This window comes from Branchiostoma belcheri, unplaced genomic scaffold, assembly GCF_001625305.1.
Source record: "Branchiostoma belcheri isolate BF01 breed outbred unplaced genomic scaffold, Haploidv18h27 scaffold22, whole genome shotgun sequence".
Taxonomy (NCBI): Eukaryota; Metazoa; Chordata; class Leptocardii; order Amphioxiformes; family Branchiostomatidae; genus Branchiostoma; species Branchiostoma belcheri.
The window spans coordinates 3,462,275-3,481,869 of NW_017803713.1; the positions used below are offsets into that span (position 1 = coordinate 3,462,275).

At 40.2% G+C, this 19,595-nt stretch overlaps 1 protein-coding gene across 1 annotated transcript; it reads left to right on the plus strand.

The window, feature by feature from the left end:
- Positions 1 to 2,227: 2,227 nt before the first annotated feature.
- Positions 2,228 to 11,597, plus strand: LOC109470176. Its single transcript, XM_019768982.1, has 7 exons — positions 2,228 to 2,529; positions 4,723 to 4,976; positions 5,705 to 6,089; positions 6,443 to 6,643; positions 7,691 to 9,435; positions 10,548 to 10,788; positions 11,276 to 11,597. Exons 1-7 carry the CDS (start codon positions 2,283 to 2,285, stop codon positions 11,470 to 11,472), a joined length of 3,270 nt encoding a protein of 1,089 aa, XP_019624541.1. The 5' UTR covers positions 2,228 to 2,282; the 3' UTR covers positions 11,473 to 11,597.
- Positions 11,598 to 19,595: the final 7,998 nt, after the last annotated feature.

A 19,595-nucleotide genomic window follows, 5' to 3' on the forward strand; every position in this document is an offset into this window, starting at 1 on the left:
AAGGAATTCACAGAAATGACAATGATAGATAATGTAACGGATAAACATTATACAGCACAAAATAAAGAGTAACAGTAATGTAGTCGTCTTTGCCCGGGTATGGCAAGTTATAGTACGTACATGTATCGGTTCAATCTTTAACGGGTAAGTTGACAGCAACAAGCAAGATGCATAGGTTCTATTACTTTTGTAGCTCACTTGCGTCTAGATTTGGGACGAACCCATGTTACTTTTTCGCCGCAGTTTTTCATGTAGTGGCTACTTCGACAGCCTTTCCGCTGACGCAAACATACTAGTTTGAGGTTCCACAGTTCTTACAACGTTAGCGCTTGAAGTGGTGTTTTCCAAGTTTGTTGGTCTGGTGATGTTGTCTTTGTTGGCTTGTTGTCTGTCATTTTCCTCCATTTTTATGTTTGGCGGCCCGTCTTCGATGGGTTGGGTTTGGTTCACAAATCTCGGCTTCGCTAAGATCCGTTCCTTCCCGTACGTAGTGGTCGCTCCATTAGCGCTAGTGCAGCCACATTTGAATGTGTAAAACTTAAATGTAACAGTCCCGTTTTGATTCGTTCATCAAAGTAGATTTTACTAAGGTATGACTTTACTAACTGATTGTGGAAGTACTAGTACTTAGTACTGATGTAAACAAGAAACAATATACGCGCTCTGGTTGAGTTCATGGCATTTACATGAAACAAGGTGCTAATAGCCGCTAGTCGGTGACGCGTCAGCAGCCCTATGATTGGTCCCCGCTAGAAATTTACTGGATGTCATATAGTGTACACGGGAGGGGTGGTGTGTGAGAGGGGTTTACGGAAAAGGCTGGCTAGCCTAGCAGGCTTTAGGTCCAGTTGGTCCAGAAATTTTTTTGGGGGGAGGGGTGGTGTGTGAGAGGGGTTTACGGAAAAGGCTAGCTAGCCTGGCAGGCTTTAGGTCCAGTTGGTCCAGAAATTTTTTGGGGGGAAGGGGTGGTGTGTGAGAGGGGTTTACGGAAAAGGCTGGCTAGCCTGCAGCTGGCAGGCTTTAGGTCCAGTTGGTCCAGAAATTTTTCCCTGACCCTCCCCTGACATGGTACGTGACATTGAAAATGGTGGAAAATGATGCTTTGAACAGGTCACATAACACAAGTTACAAATGTATTTATGGGCAAACCCCATAGTCAAAACATGGAGTAAGTTAAAATACAAAAAAAAAATCCATGGTCAAGAGTAGTCTGGGCACAAATAGAGCGGCACAGTACTTACGAAAGCTGCCGAGACTCTTTCGTGCAGGTTATGGAGGTTAAAATGATATGCATTGTCAAACTTAACTTTCATTTTGGCTGCCACTTACCATCCACTATATATCATTAACAACCATCCACTGCTTGTCGAGTTATGTTGTACAGAAACAAAAAAAAAAACACAACCCATTGCAGCAACATAGGAACATCACAGGATAATCATTTCCTAACTTGAACATTTTTCCATAAGTGCTGCTCACCTACCAAATATTGTTAACATTCCATTCACAGCTGCAGTACACATACCGTGATGTACAGTCAACAAATGCATAGCTTGCTGTGCACAGTACTATTGGAAATAGCCACCTACACCATTTTGAACTTGACCTTCATTTTCACAGCCACACCAATTTAATTTGTTGCTTCTCGGATCGCTCTGTCCATTTTTTTCTGATTTGCAAAAAAAACAAAAAATTTTTTCAGTTTTAAATTAACTGCGAAATGCTCAATGGAAACATATTTTGGCCCTAACAGTTGAAGTAAGTCCTTTTCTTCCTAGTTCTTAAGGTTTTGGTAACAATGCAATTTTGTTTAATTAAAAGTTCCAAACTATTGTTTTAATTATAAACCAGCCTGGTATGTTGACTTCATGGCTCATATCGTAACATTTCCGGCTATCATATGGTGCCTTGGCCAGTTTTTTTTTTTTTTAATTTTTATTCTGCCCTGTTGCTTCATATTTTTTCTGAAAAAATCCGAGAAACAACAAATTAAATTGGTGTGGCCTTAACATACCATTATCAATAAGATCTAAGATCCATCCACAAGTACTGGAGTCCTGCATTGACCTATAGCTACATACCATACCCAAACCACAGCTGCTCCACCAGGCCCAAACGGAAAACGTACCCTTCTGACGAAGGCAATGAAAATGTCTCATTATGCTAAACAGCATGCAGGCCTACATATCTTATATAATTTCTGCCTCTCTGATATCCATACAGGACCAGTTGCCGCATGATGGTCTTCTGTTCTTTCATGGACAGTTAGGCTACATGAAAGTATGGAGTGGCAAGGGAGTAAGTACGAGTATGGCTTCCTCCACATACAAGACTGTTGGAGCCGTCTCTCTGAAGCGGATTCACTTAACCTTAAAGAGTCCTGGATTGCATGGAGAAAAAAATACCCGGTGAAGGTAGCTGTCTTGGATTCTGGCATCAAGAGGGACCACCAAGCGTTCGCACATATTCCTAAAGCTGAGATTCAGGGGAAAAACTTCATTTCTCCTGGGACTGATGATGATAATATTGGTAAATTTATAATTACTTTTCTACAATGTGTAACGACATATTATGATAAATACAGTTTGTAGCAGAGGGTCTGCATTCTTTTTTCCGTCACATCCGTATACTAGTAATTAGTTACTTAGTACATTACTAAATTCATCAAGAACACCAGATTGTCCTAACATCACAAAAGAATATATGGTGTCCACAGACTACTACGTACATGTACTCGTAGTACTCAGTAGTAAGTTTTTCCAGACACCACATGTCACTGTGTTAATGGAAAAAGGAGTCCATTCCGATCGGCGGAAAAAGCAGTCCAGTCCGATTTTGGGGTGGAAAAAGCAGTCCGGTGGTTTCTACGAAACTCTACGAAAGACCATACATTTTTTAGGTACAATTTTTTCTTGGGTGTGTACTTCTAGTTTCTATGGGGACTTCGAGTTTCTATGAGTACTTAGAGATTCTATGGGTACTTAGAGTTACTATGACTACTTAGAGTTTGTATGGGAACTTGAATTAGCATATATGTGACTCACTATATGCCGCCTTAACCCGTAATTCAGGCAGCCTTGGGTGAGGAATAGCGGACAACCGATTTACACCTCTTGGGACCACCGAAAAGTAGTCTCTATGCATACAGGTCACCTATCCACAATAAACAAAAGTTAATTATTAAGGGATTCTTTCTTACAATAATGTATTTCCGGTACTTACATGCTTGTCGGTGTAATGCAAAGTCTGCCATACGTGGCTTTAGCAGGGGCCGACTGGATGTTGGGCAGCTGGCAACCGTAAAGCGATTTAATCAGGCTACTTGCAAGCAGGATCGGCCCTGGAAATTTCGTCAGTTGACCGCTTCATCTTTTGACTAATTATTATTACTTACATGTAATAATCCGGAGGCATGATGATGATGATGATGATGATATGTAAGTTACAAACTGTAAGTTCCCATACAAACTTACTCATAGAAAATCTAAGTACCCATACAAACTCTAAGTACTCATAGAAACTCGAAGTACTCATAGAAACTCGAAGTACCCATAGAAACTAGAGGTACACACACAAGAAAAAATTGTACCTATGGTCTTTCGTAGAAACCACCGGACTGCTTTTTCCACCCCAAAATCGGACTGGACTGCTTTTTCCGCCAATCGGACTGGACTCCTTTTTCCATTAACCCCATGTCACTATCTGACAGTAAAGTATTTCTCAAGCCTTACACAAGAAAAACTGTACTGCAATTTACTGGCCTTCCTGAATTTACTGTGAGTTAAGCGATGCCAGGATCCCCCATGAAGACTCTCAATTGCCGAATATGCAGGATTGTAAATAATCAGTAGTCTCTTGCGATGGATTCTGGACTAAAAGTACTCATGGTCACCTGTCGGTGATACTAAGTATACGTGTATATAATTAACCTCACATCTTTCCAACTGAAGGTTTGATGGTCTTTATCTTAATATAGAAAATAATCAAAGGTACATGTAATGTAAAAATGCAGTTACAGGCCTTGAAATCAACTTTTCTTCCTATTGTCCCAGCACTGTCCCAAAAAATAAATTTCAACTGTCCTGAAGAGAGGATGAACTGTCCCAACCTGTTTTTTTTTTAAGTATTGTAAAACTTGAAGTCAATTTTGTTTTGCTTAATAATATGTTCACCCCCAGGCACACTATAATTGTAGAGTAGACAGGAAATTTGAGGGGACTTTTCCGAATCCAAAAGCCGGGATGTGTGCCTGATGAGGGCTGACATTCTGATGTTGATTATTTTTCTATTGTCCCAAAAATGTCCCGAAGTGTCTTTTTTTAGTAGTTTTCCCGGACTAAATTTTACCGGTCAGTGGCCATCAGGACACTGTTAATTTTGAGCCCAGAGTTACTCAAGCAACTGGATATGATTTTGGAAACGGTCAAATGTTTCAGTTAGCATCCACTAGCTTTTGTTAGAGGAGAAAGACCAGAGGAGAAATGCAGGTTTATAAGCACAAACTATTGATTGATATGCAAATTTTAATAGTTTGTGCTTATAAACCTGCATTTCTCCTCTGGTCTTTAAGTCACTGACGAAAGCTTTTGATCTTTTAATGAAAACTTAAGATGATTACTGTATCATGCTTAGAGAGAGATGTTAAGACAGAAATTATGCTCTCTTTTTTTATTGGCATTCAGAACAACATTAACAGATAGAATGATTGTGTCTTTGTCCCAGATGATGACAAAAAAAAGAATAAGGGCCATGGGACCAAATGTGCAGCCATCATCGCAGGAGGGTGTTACATCGCAGAAGAATACAAGAAAGTAGTAAAGAAGAGTGAATGCAAGAAAGGAGCAAAGAAGAATGCTGATCCATTTCCATTCTGGAATGGAGTAGCACCATTTGTAAATCTCTACATCTGTAAGACTGAGTTGATTGTTGATGCAATCAAGAATCTGGTTGGAGAAAAGAAGAACAGTGGGCTGCAGGTGAGTGATCTAAGGTTATTAAAAAAATTGTCCTTTAAAATTTCTTATCTTATAAGAATGAAATATTATTATATAATAGTACAATTAATAATAGTACACATTCCAATATTTGCACTCTTTTACTAAATTTTAGAATGGCAAAGCAGAAAAAAATTAAGGATCTGTTGATTCTTGTATTCATTGTCAGACAGGCCTGGTTTACACAGCAAAATATGTCTGTTGGGTGTCATTTGACGCGCTGCGCTGCACGACGTGACCTAAACAGCACATTTTTTATGCGTGTAATCAGGGCATTTTTTTCTGTGGCTTATCCAGGAGGTGCCACAAGTGCATTGCAACATCCGTAAAGCTAAGGAGTCCTGTAAACAGATCCGCATTGCACACAGCCCTTTTCTGCATCACAGACCAGGGATATATGCAAAGTCTCCTTTCCCACTTCAGCCCTAACTCATGCCCTGCTCGCCCGTTTGCATCTGTTCTGGGTATCAGAAAGTTGCCCTTCTGTACGTGACCCCTACGCTGTGGAAAAATCCTTGGGAGAACCCCGCACTAGTACTGGTGCACCCACAGAAAAAAATTGGGTGCACAACTCCTAATTTGGGTGCACGTAGCACAGAATCTTTTCTTTGTGGTGGTATAAAGCTGCTTATAATCAATGTATAAACATAACGGTCAATAAACTTACAATGAATGTGATCTTTAATTTTTTTAATTGAAACAATCTACAGGTGGATGTAATCTCCTTGTCCATGGGGTTGGAGAAGTACAATGCAGATTTAGAGAAGTGCATCCAAGAGGCTTCACTCAACAACATCATAGTAGTCTGTGCAGCAAGTAATGATGGGCATAAGAGCTCCAATGCTATATGGTTTCCTGCACGATTTGGTCATGTCATCTGTGTGGGGAGCCACGACTGTCTTGGCCATGCATCCAACTTCACACCTGTGGGAAGAGAAATCGACATCCTGGGACCAGGAGAGTTAAGTTCAGCTTGTCCTGTCCATGGCAAACCCGAGGTCACAAATGCTGTTGACGAAGCTGAAGGAACATCGTTTGCTGCTCCATTTGTAGCTGGCCTAGTGGCAATCATCTTGGCAAATGCCCAGCGAATAGGTATGTGTAATGTAATGTTATATGAGTCCACATCAATTTGATTTGTTTATCGACTTTTTAGAAAAAAATATTAACTGACAGGACAAAACAAAACAGGGAAAGACATCTTATGATGGCCCCAAATGCTAGGAGCCCTAAATTCCTTAGACCAGCTATTTGTAATTCATACATTCTTTAAACAATTATGTATATATATATAACGTTAATAGTTAACCGGTATGTACAGGTAGGTGGAAAAACTTACCATTGTTGTTTTTTGATTCAGAAACCAAAATGTCACATATTTTACATCAGGCAGAAAAGGAGAATCTGATTAATAGTATGATGTCACAGTAAGTTTTGTTCCTTTTCAGGTGGACCAAGCCTCCGCAATGCCATTTCAAACAACGTGGTGATGAAGCAGATTTTGCGAGAGATGGCATCAGAACCTGGAGATCACAGCCAGTCCCGTGGTCATGGCTCTTTGGATCTGCTTCGGATTTTTGACTTCTCACATGACTTCTTTCGCCAGATAGTGGGGAACATCACACCTCTATCACCTCCTCCTGAACCAGGTACAGAAATAGTCATTAAATCCTGGGCTTGAAATAATTCTGCATATCTCCACTGGTGCATGAGGTAACATTGAAAATTACCTGCAACAGACAAATTTTAGAAGGCAACTTTGAGAAGTACAAAATGTGCATGTACTAGCTAGTATGGATTATTCTAAAACTGTCTTGAAACCATCGCCATTATTTGTTTTGTACTTTATAGATGGTATTAGACAGTCAATACATTTGTACCTGCACCAACATACAGTTTGTACACACATTGTAATTATGTCAGAGTCTACTATTTCGAGTCCTGAAATTGATTAAACTTCTCACTTGGAAGTGTGATTGTATACTGTGCATGCATTTACACTAAATGCCATTGTACATGTCACAATGTAGCTTACATGTAATTTTAATAAGCTACATTGTGACATGTACAATGTATATAATTACATGTATGGCTTAAAAGCTGCCAAGTTGCATTTAGTGAAGTCTATTTAAAACTACTGAGTCCTACAATAATTATTGTGACTTTGATTTGCCTTCCGTCCAAAATGTAATTATGTTACTGCTTACCTTACTAGCAGAAGATTTGAATTGTGGATGGATCTCTTCTCATGCCAGGCATTGAAATTAACTTGTCTTCCTGTTGTTCCAGCACTACTGTGTCCCAAAAATGAATTTCAATTGTCCCGAAGTGAGGATGAACTGTCCCAACCTCCTTTCTGGGAAGTATTGTATGACTTCAACTTGAAGTCGTCTTTATTTTGGTTCACTCCCAGGTGCACTGTAATTGTAGAGTAGACAGGAAATTCGGAGGGACTTTTCCGGACTCAAAAGTCGGGACGTGTGCCTGATAAACAAAAGAAGGGCTGACATTCTGATGTTGATTATATTTCTGTTGTCCCAGAAATGTCCCAAAGTGTCTTTTTAGCTCCCAGCCTAAATTTTAGGTGTCAGTGGCCATTGGACCACCTTTAATTTCGAGCCCTGCATTCTGCAGGTTTAGTAAGATGGTATACATAAGGCATAATAATTCATATCAGTCTGACAAATATTTTTCAGACGAAGACTACAAGCTCAGGAACTATGACCTCAGAAAAGTGGCAACCAACATGACTCGTCCAGACCAGCTACTACAGGACGTTGAGTTTGCGTCAACCATGGAGTCTGTCATTCTACGTCTTCCTGAACATTCAAATCAGCCCAAAGATCTTGATCTCGAGGTCTTCTGTAACAAAATTAAAACAGAAGTTACAGAGATTTCGTGCCTCAGCCTCCCTTCACCATCAGATGCAGCCTACATGTATGGGGACACAACAGGATCAGCTGCTTTGACGGAGTTTCTGACCCAGCTTGGAGGTGACCTTGTCAACAGTGTGGAAGACCTGTGGCTTAAAGGAACGGAGACCAAGCTGACAATAGAAGACATCAAGAAAATCCTGCAGGCGCTTCGTGCTCTGAAATCAGCTTCTACCAGTCAACTGACAGTTCACTGTGAAGAAGTTGATGCGCTGGAGTTGATAAAGTTCAAACCAACGCCAGACGAAATCCCGCACATTGCCAATGTGATGGTAATCATCCATCATGGCAATGAAATGTGTAAGTACAGAAGACTCCTGGTGGAACAAACAGGTCAACCTGCAGAAATGGAGCACACGCTTCCCAATACATGTATTACTGTAGAGGCATGTTCTCCTGAGTGCCGACAAAAGGTACCATGTGATTCACATCAGAGCTCCGGGCCATGGGAGAAGCAAGTTGTCAGTAAAGATGGGTCAATGATCAACCTTAAGTTCCCCATCTCACCAAAGTCTGATGAAGGAAAGAAGACTTTGTTGTCTCAAGCAATGAACACAGTCAAAACTAAAGTCAAACCACGTGGGAAAGTGTCCTGTCTAATCTTGCCTTGTGTATCAGATGCTGTATTGGAAGACATGGAGGGAGTGGAGGCTTTGAAGGCAGTCTTGGACGAGACTGGACAAGTCAACAATCTTTTGCACTTGTGGTGTGGGGGCACTGAAAATGAACCTTTGGAATGGCAGCATCTCACAGAGATACTCCAATATCTCCAACAGAAGCGAAAGGCAGCGCAAAGTCTGACCGTGCATTTCTACCAAATCAAAGAACTCAAAGGCAATCTCTCAGACATCTCTGATGTGAATGTCAAAGTCATCATCCACCACCGTGACTCTGCTGCTGTGTGTACCTGGAGACAAGCACAAGGTTTCCGAGTTGGGAAGGAGCATACTATTGGTACTGGTGGCATTGTTACCGTTGAAGCATGCCCTCCTGGTTGTACATGTAATTCGACCAGGAAGGAGGTTGTAAGTGCAGAAGACATGGCCTGTGATATCATTTCATGCGATAATCCTACATCTCGAGATGGAGCAGCGTCACTACGTGCTACAATCAAGAAGCATGCGGGTAACCTGAAGGAAGACGTTCACGTCACAGTAGCAGTACTTGGAAGTGGCATCAACTTAGACCACAAAGATGTAACACAAATCATCATGGACAAAGCCTGCTTTGTACCCCAGGAGAGCTGGGATCTGTCAGTGGACACACTCGGAACAGGAACAGCACTTGCAAGTATTGCCACTTCATTTGCACCTGCACATACTCGGCTTCTGACAGCAAAAGTCATGGATGAACAGGGCAAGTCAAACCCAGCATGGGTGGCCAGGGCAGTCGACTGGGCAGCCAACCACGGCACCTATCCAGCCGACGTCATCCTCATCCCAGTAGGATTTGAGAAGTTTGACCACAGGGTGTATAAGGCCGTGACTGAAGCCCAGAAGAATGGCAAGGTAAGAATGAAATCTAGAGAAAACCGTATTATAGAATTATGATTTTACAATCCTGAACTAGAAAGGCCGACATTTGCTTTGGAGCAAATACAGCAATGGCTTCACCACATTTTACGACATGGCAGGGAAAGAATGAGAAACACAAGGGAAAACAATGCTTTACATTGATATAACTATAGTATGAAGTAACATACAACTAAGACTACAACAGTTGGATAGTTATTCCCTTCATTATTGGTCAGGATTTTTAATTGCATAATGCAAACTGTTGATTTTCAAGAAAAAAAAAGCGTTCATGCCCCGCATTCCAATGCTGGAGCAGGAAAGCTTAAAATACGTACCAAAACACTTGAATACAGACCTACTGTCAGTATGGAATGGCTCTGTGCAGGTATTAATTAAGTTAAGCCTGTTAAATTCCAACAGCCAATCAGCAAGGAGAATAGAGGAAAGCTGCATGCCTATTAGTTGATGCCCTGCATTCCATTGTGATGACTCATGCCCAAATGTGGTAACACTGCACACTAACTCAAATAAAACTCAAATAAAACCATTCTAAAAGCCTGTATCACAAAAATTAAAAAAACGCCTAGGGGTATTTGCCTACTGTACCTCCATACCAAATTTCAGGTCCTTAGGCCCCAAAATGAAGAAGCTGAATCCATTTAAAGAAATGGCAGGAGGAGAAGGAGAATCATGAGAAAAAGCAATATGGTTTCACCACTTTGTGGTGAACCCATAAATAGTACTTTACATGCATTGTATTGAATCATGTACATTAATTAATAATCAAAGTACTACAGTAACTGTAACAGTAACTGTGCTTATTGGATACATGTACAAGGCCAATATCATGTTAGAGGTACATGTATACAATAGTTATGCATTAGCTTGCAAGTTATACAATTAGTTTACTAGTAGATCATTCTGTGTTGGTAGAAGTGATCATCATGACATTATGAAACAAGTTTGAGCTGTACTTTCCAACACAAAACACCCAGGGTATTGCTAAGTAAAAATTCCTGTGTTAGTAATTACAATTCAAAATGGTTCCATATGCTATACACTTGTTGGTTTATTTATTTAGAATGTCCTGTATGTATTGTGCACAGATTGTGATTGCAGCAGCAGCTCGCAACACAGAGGCACGAGAGATCTCCTACCCAGCCAGACATGGTGACGTCATCTGTGTGGGCAGTCACTCCGGCTTCGGTGTGAAGGGACGGGAGATGGACTTCCTCATGGTGGGAGAAAAGAGCATCAACAAGTACTCCAGCGTGTCTGGGACATCAGTGGCCGCTGCCATGGCAACAGCAGTAGTCGGCTTCACCTTGCTGTATGCAGAATCTGTCTGTAAGCCATTTTATTAAGTTAAACTTTTAAACTGCATCTTAAATCTAGGATTGGAAATCATACTATAGTATGCTAGATATACCCCAAAAAGTCAAGTTCTCAGGTGTTCTACATGTAGTTCAGTCCATCATTATACGATAGTTTAGAGTTCTCCCATCATTTGCCATGACTTGCATTGTGATAAAGCCAGTCATACATGTACATACATGTACACTCACCTGAGCATTAAACTGTGACATGTACTAAAGTGACCCAACTAGTTCTAAAGCACATGATCAAGCTTCTTTAAAAACTTTGTAAACCGTCAAAATTATAAGAAAATTCCTTGAAATCTAAAGAATGCCAGCTTCGAAATCAGTGCCAATTCATACATCATTATGTAAGTTCAAAGGTCAGGTGAGTATGGCATCATGTACAACAGTAAAGCTTGAGTTTGAAGTGTATTTAGAATAGTATATTGCTTTATGCTTTTCAATTTTATGTTTAGCTGAGACTCCAGGTGAGGAAAGCCTGCGTGACCAGCTCAAATCCAACACGATGATACGGGAGCTCCTGCGTGAAGCCTGCTCCAGCCGCGGTTTCCACACACCAGACCGCGGCTACGGCACCCTGGACCCTGACAGGCTATTCAAGTGGGGACCACAACACTTCAAGGAGCTTGTCAAGAAGATTACTGGGACCTAAACATGTAGCATGACTCACAGCAGAAGCATTTCATAGTAAAACGCTGAACTTTATTCCAACACACAGTTTACAGAGAGATCACATTTTCAGCGACAGTGATTGGTCATTAATTATCCTGATGAAGGCGACAGTGGTCACTGAAAATTAGATCTCTCTGTAAACTGTGTGTTGGAATGACGTTCAGTGTTTTACTATAATTACTACCAACACAGATGTACTTTCATGATAACAGATTGAAGCATATCATTCAACCTGAGTGTGTAAATTGTGAATACATTGAGCATTCTTATTAAGGCCATAGCAAGTCATTTTTATGTATGACATCAGCGCGCACATTAATTTTCACCTGATTTTGGGGGAAAAAAATTTATTGCCCTTTGACAGTGGTCAACATGCCGAAAATGTGAAAAAAATGTCTATTGCCATCCCAGAACGTGGATAGAGCTGAAGAGAGGAGATCTATAGACAGGACTGATTTATTGTTTAATTGCCTTTACAGGTACTTTGATGCAGTGAATCTTTTTTTTTTTAATTCCTTTCATATGTGATGTCCTCACGAAATCGAAAACATGCGTATACGTACAATGATTAAAGCTTTTATTTTTTAAAGTTGTTTCAGTAACAAATAGATTGCCAGTTGCCAGTAAACTTGGCACAATATACATTATTTGTTGGTTAACAAGGTTTATGATGATTGTCAAAATTTAAAAATATAGGAATCTTGCTTTTTTGGCCCGTCTTGTTTTTTTTCCCCTTATATTTGTTATAATCGCAATAGATTTGGATTCTGCAGAGGATGTCATCCACAAAATTTACTTGCTGAAATTATCAGTCTACAGATTATACTATATACTTGTAGGCATTGATGCGATGGTGCCAAACAATGAAACAAAGATTATGTTGATGATGATGAGGCTATAACTATATATTATAGTATATGACTGGATTGCACAAGCAAACTTAATGGTTTTTGTCTACACCCATATGCATATGTTGGGTGTGTATACTTTCGTAATCACTAAAGATATGAATTAACATGTAGATTATATCTTTAGTGATTTCCAACCTACATTGTATAAACACTGTTGTTTAAAGTCAACATTGAATTTGCTCTAACATCATCCTCTTAGCAACAAAATCTACTTTAGTTTGTACTTTTTAATACACAGTATTGTTTAACAGACTGGTACATTTACTGTATAATTATGGGTTCACCACACCACGAAGTGGTGGTGAACCCATATTGCTTTTTCTGATGTTTCTTCTCCTCCTTCTCCTCCTTCTCCTCCTCCTCCTGCCATATCTTTAAATGGATTCAGCTTCTTCATTTTAGGGCCTAAGGTCCTGAAATTTGGTATGGAGGTACAGTGGGCAAATACCCCTAGGCGTTTTTAAATTTTTGTGATACAGGCTTTTAGAATGGTTTTATTTGAGTTTTTGGCTGTGTTATAGCAAATGTATTACTGTGTTAGTGTGCCGTGTTTACCACGTCTGGGCATGAGTCATCACAATGGAATGCAGGGCATCAACCAATAGGCATGCAGCTTTTCTCTATACTTCTTGCTGATTGGCTGTTGGGATTTTAAGTTGATTAACACCCGCACAGAGCATTTCCACCTGCACAGAGCATTTCTTGCTGATTGGCTGTTGGGATTTAACTTGATTAACACCTGCACAGAGCATTTCCATACTGACAGTATGTCTTTATTCAAGTGTTTTGGTAGGTATTTCAAGCTTTCTGCTCCAGCATTGGAATGCGGGGCATGAACGTTTTTTATTTTATTTTGAAAATCAACAGTTTGCATTATGCAATTAAAAATCCTAACCAATAAAGTAGGGAATAGCTATCCAACTGTTGTTTTAGTTGTATGTTACTTCGTATTATAGTTATATCAATGTAAATCATTGTTTTCCCTTGTGTTTCTCATTTTTTCCCTGCCATGTGGTAAAATGTGGTGAACCCATCGCTGTATTTGCTCCAAAGCAAATATTGGCCTTTCTAGTTATAACTATGTTTATAGTGGGACATCAATGATGTTGGTTTAGCCAATAGATCCATGATGTTCCTAAGGTTATGTCAATCGCTGTTTCTAGGTGTTACATAGCATTGTTGCCTAAAAAAGCGGTATGCCTAAATACGTACCACAACTGACCGCAACCGACCGCGTAATGGGTTAATATGCAGTATACATGGGCTAACTAACTTTTCCAACGCTCTGGATACATTGTCAATGCTTGTATGAATTGAAAAAACACTGTAACTCTGACGTACTTACCAGTTTTTACAAGTTATTCCTCTGGTTTATAGAGCTCCACAGGCAACAGAACGGTTTATAAATCATAGTAAAGCACCAATACCACCATAATCAACTCATAATAGCTATATACAGAGTGTTTTCCAGCCTGACATCCAAGCTGCTAAGCACGTACGCCTACCGACTTGACCTCCATTGACCTCAAGGCGGAACGCGCGCGCTCCGCGGAATGTCAAACCAGAGGAATAACTTGTAAAAACTGGTAAATACGTCAGAGTTACAGTGTTTTTTTCAATTCATACAAGCATAGACCATGTATCCAGAGCGTTGGAAAAGTTAGTTAGCCCATGTATACTGCATATTAACCCATTACGCGGTCGGTTGCGGTCGGTTGTGGTATTTAGGCCGACCCCTAAAAAAGACCAAAAAAAGCCTAGACCTGTTTGCATATCACACAGTTGTTAAAAAGAGCATTGTAACTGTACTGTGACATTGAAATGAATATGTTTCTATACAAGAGTTCAACTTAATTAACAAATACACAGATGACTTTCTCATCCATAGAGTAACAAGAGCACAGTCAACCACAACGGCTTAGAAATTCAAAACAATGCCGCCATTTTTCGCTTGCATGAATTATTTTTTACACGGGGTGCCATGACACGACAAAAACAAGCCGAGTCGTGACGCGACAGAAAACTTTTTACGGGAACTTTTACGTCATAAAATATACAGTTAGGCATGTTAACAGCTACATACTGCTTCTGCGTCTGTGGTTACGGTGAAACAACTCCTACAGAGTCTCAAGAAAGTGTCGAAATATAATCTTTGATGCGACCTACCGTCTGAATTAAATAGGGCAAAGATGGCGCGGTATGATAGCAGAGCAACGTATAGGCCATGTTGATTTGATTATATGGATGACATCCGCGCGCGCATGAATTTTCGGCCGTTTCCACAAAAAAAAAGTTTTCAACCATACTGTAAATCGTACAAAACAGTTGCAAAATGAGCAAAAATATACCATAAGTTACAAAAAAATTAATAAAAACTATACCAATGTCGTAGAATGCCAAAATCAAACGAAAAAAGACGAAATTGTAAAGAAATGAACTTGAAGACTAGATTTTTCGCCGAACCATATTCTGTGCCATTTGCTCAACCATCATGACCACGTAGATTTCATAATGAAAAGAACTTTTTTTTTTGCAAAACTTTTTTTTTTTATTCGCACGCGCGCATCAGTTTTGGGGCTCCCGGAGGATGTCATCCATATAATCAAATCAACATGGCCATACAGCTACCACAGTGAACGTCCAATACGTCAAAAACAACTGCTATATCCTGGTCTAAATTGAATATCTTTATATTAGAAACATGTTTTCTCCTGTTAATTTTACAATAAGGCCAACGGTATCATGGCTAAACGCATTTCTTTCAGTTCAGTCAACGCGTGTCTATGTTATCAGGAGCCAAAGTTGGGACAAGAAAACTGTTGGGACATGATTTTATTTTACTCTGACATGTGGAATGGGTGCCCTCTTTTTTCAAAAGGAAAAGTTGCAAATATCTCTGATAATCATCTTGTTGGCAAAGGTCAAACAATATATATATTTTTATATCTGTATATGGGTCCCGCAGGACAAGGGTTAAGATAGCCTTATCTTCTTGTCTTCTATGGATTTGCTTAAGTGAAAGGGTAGGATTTAACGTTAATCTGTAAAATGGCTTAATGCCGCTTTTGTAGTGACATATACTAGTATGAAGCATGACGTGGATTCGCTGTTTTTCATGTATTGTACACAGGTCATTTGTAAATTGTGAGCCCCTTTGTTTGCTATAATCTATGCAATTTTCAGTAAAGCCCATGACACAATCGGTTGTGCTGTAGGTAAGCGGGCATCGCTTGTTAAGTACTTAGTAACGTGAAGAATGTTGTATGAAAATAAGAAGTTGCACTTTATCCTATAACCGCTAGGTGTTTTGAGTTCACCAGTGCAAGCACAAAGTACCTGTTACGCATCGTAGAATTTGCTACACTCCAAGCAGAGGTTGGTGGGGGAAGATCGTCACCGTTTTATATATGCCTCGTTTATATAAAACGGTGACGATCTTCCCCCACCAACGTCTGCTTGGAGAGTAGAGTGACCCAGCATCAAGTCGAAAATTAAAATTTTAGTCCCCATTATCATACGAATTTCACGGTGACAGCTGCATTTTCCGGTTTTCCGGCCTTCCCAGGGAGTTAAAATATTCTGAATAAGGCAATCTTTGTGATATTCACACATACTACTTTGCATTAACACATTTAAATAGGCATTTCACACTTTTGGCATTCAAAACTGCAGAAACAAGCCCTGGGATTATTTTCTGGGTGGTACCCTAAATCGATCATCAGATCCAGGATCATATTTTCCGTCAGAATTTTGGGAATTTTTGCTCCATGGGGGTCAATATACATCGGGATAGCGTGGTTTCAACTCAGTATGTAGATAATGGCTAGAAGTAGAATATTGGCTTTGAAAAATCGGGTTTCCGTGAAGCCTTAAAAACTACACTGAATGCCTCCACGGATAATAGAATTTGACAGAAATAGGGTAAACAAATTATCCACATGAGCGATATAAAGATAACATTGTCTCTTACTAGCACGCCGTATCTCCACCAGACAGTAATTTACTAATTAACAACGCGGGTTCAAAAACTTAGCACAATAGGGAGAACAATATCCGGGGGAGAGCCACTCTCCAAGCAGAGGTTTGGGCTTGGGGTTATTTTTGGCGTGTTTTTAGGCTTTTTTTTAATTAGGGTTTCTCTTTTGCACTGTAATTTTTTTTTACCCAACAGTTGGGTTTGGTGGGGAAAAAAATTCAGTGCAAAAGAGAGACCCCGAGAAAAAAAAGCCCCAAAACACGCTGAAAATACCCCCCAAACCCTACCTCTGCTTTGAGAGTAGGGGAGGGCGCCACAATTGAGTTCATTTTGAGTACCCACTTAGTTATAAAACCCTAACGGTTGATCCACTCCCCTGGTCAGTCAGACCCTTTTTTTGCCGAATTCTACTAAGTATAAAGGTATTTTTTTTACAAAGTAGAATTCGGCAAAAATAGGGTCTGATTCGCCTGTTATATACCCCTTTATTACGAAGAATATGCCTGGGGAGCATAACCCACGAGTGACCTACATGGCGACGGTTGTTGTCGCTATTGTCCCCTTTCCGGCTCTACATCATTACAATTTTTCAGTCGGCGTTGTGACACATGTGGTGGAGACATAGCTTCGTTTTCACTGTACCATTACAGGCGGTAACACACCACAATATCCGATCAGTCATACAACAACCAAATCCAGCAACAACAAAAAAACGTCAAGAGCTAAACGGGGGATAGGGAGGAATCGGAAAGAGCATAGAGTCCTTCTAAACTCCATAGAAAGAGTCAATCAATTATTTGAGCAAGATGCTGCGTAGACAGTTCTTTCCCGAAAGCTTATAGAAAACAGTGATCATCTTTACCTTGGAACTTGAAGACCACAAAGAGGAGTAAGGGGAACAATGTCCGATCCAGCCACGTTGCCCGCAAGATTCCTTCGTTTTGTCGAGAACAGCCGTTACTTTAATATGCAAATATGGGCAGGTCAAGCATGAATGGACAGTTATCTAACATCCCACATATGTCAACTCGTCTGAGTTACACAACTCTCGTTCTTAGGGGCTAGCTGATTGGTCCTCCTCTTTTAAGGACCTGACCAATGGAAGGGCTGCCTGAAGCGTTGTGTAGTCAGATAGGTGAGTACTTGAAGTGTAAGCAATTAAACCGTTAATTGAAAACAAGCAATTAAACTGTTAATTAACAACGAATTAACTAAATAAACAGCTTAAATGGGGGCCCGCATGCCCTTTTCCGTAGAGCGTAATCAGTTGTTTTAATTCTACGTAGAGCGTAGACGGACCGCTCTAATTCAACGTAGAGCGTAATTGGCGCATGCATTTTGCGTAGAGCGTTTTTGCCGTTTTAATTCTACGTATTGCGTTGTAGCCACTTGGAATTTATCGTAAAGCGTAATGGAGAGCGTAGAGCGTTGTCGGGACCTCCGGATCCTTTATAGCAAGGAGCTTTCATGAAAGCTTTGTCGCTATAAACAAGGAGCTTTCGTGAAAGCTCCTTGTTTATAACGACAGAGCTTCAGAAGATTTTCTCATGAAAAAAACAAATGTTCAAACAATTAACACCTTACCGTTAAGACGCTTTGTGGTTGTCCACCAAAGTATGCTTATGCACATATTGTGAATATATGTACCTATGCATGTACAAAACACAACGCACACTATAAACCCCCCACTGTTACATAGTATCGGGCCGTTAGCCGTTTTCCTTCAGCAGCCAAGAGCCCTTCGCCCGCCTATCTAAAATTGCCGCTACGGGGGAGTTGAGGCCGAGGGGTTTGTCCGGCAATAGAACTACTAGGGCCAGCCAAACTCCCCCGGGCCAGTCTCCCCGTAGCAGATATTTAGACCGGCGGGCGAAGGGCTCTTGGCTGCCAAAGGAAATTGCTAGCGGCCCGAAACGAGTTGGGCATCCAGTAGTAGGCTCCAAGCTTCGGCCTAAATTTGCACCGGTGTGTGTGTGTGTGTGTGTGTGTGTGTGTGTGTGTGTGTGTGTGTGTGTGTGTGTGTGTGTGTGTGTGTGTGTGTGTGTGTGTGTGTGTGTGTGTGTGTGTGTGTGTGTGTACGCGCGCGTGGGTGTGTGTGGGTGTGTGTGAGACAACTCGAGAAGGCTAAGATGGATTGTCTACACCATGATTCAGAAATTCAAAATCTTACAACCGGCAAATAGGATTGGTGTGGTCTATAACTTATAACATTAGTTTACTTACTGTTTGCTAGTGTTGTTAACCTGTGCAAGGAGGTTAAATACTCCTTGACCTGTGCTACCTACTGTTTGCAAGTCTGTCTATTGTAGAGGAGTTTGAAATACTTGTGTGTGTTGACTGTGTCATACTTATCCTGACACTGTTGACCCTCTTGAGAGTGCGATTGTTTGATAGCTTTTCCTGTGTTACACTACTCTCCAAGCAGAGGTAGGGTTTGAGGTGGGGTATTTTTAGCGTGTTTTTAGGCTTTTTTTATCCGGGTTTCTCTTTTGCACTGGATTTATTTCCCCACCAAACCCTAGCGTTGGGTGAAAAAAAATTCCAGCGCAAAAGAGAAACCCGGATAAAAAAAGCCTAAAAACACGCTAAAAATACCCCAAAACCTACCTCTGCTTGGAGAGTATGTTACACAACCCCGGCCCTCGCTATTACTTCATATAAGAAGAACTTTCATTGCACCACAATTGCATATGGTACAATGTATGGCAAAGTGCAAGCAAAAATATCAAATAATAAAATAAATGTGTTGAATAAGACCTAATGAAAAAAAAATTTAAAAAATTTAAAAGAACTAAATGTAGAATAAAACCTAACTTATGGCTTGCACAAGTCTTTGATACACTAGTAGTGTCACAATCGAGTGGGGCTAATGACGAGTTTCTGTATTTTTTCTAGTAACAAATAGCAGTCTTTTATATATTTACTTATTATTATAATTACATGTAAAGATATATTCAAATCTGTCTCCAGCATCTAGACTCTTGAAACCTGTTGTACTTGAGTCGAGAAATGTAAATAGCTTATAAACTAGATTAGAACGTCCGTAGCCCAAATGAGTGTGAAATATAAATGTATAACAACTTGGAATAATCTCCCGCTCCACCTAAAATGTTTAACATCAATAATTAGCTTTAAACGAAATCTTAAAAATCACCTACTTTTCTTTCCCACCGATATTTGATTTCTTATTACTTTGATTTCATCTGTATAAGTTTG

Excerpts from the sequence above, each read along its gene's own strand:
- LOC109470176 (XM_019768982.1), top strand. The coding sequence starts at position 2,283 with ATGGAGTGGCAAGGGAGTAAGTACGAGTATGGCTTCCTCCACATACAA. Across the intron at positions 2,530-4,722 it reads GACTGATGATGATAATATTG|ATGATGACAAAAAAAAGAAT; the intron begins GTAAATTTATAA and ends TCTTTGTCCCAG. Across the intron at positions 10,789-11,275 it reads GCTGTATGCAGAATCTGTCT|CTGAGACTCCAGGTGAGGAA; the intron begins GTAAGCCATTTT and ends TTTTATGTTTAG.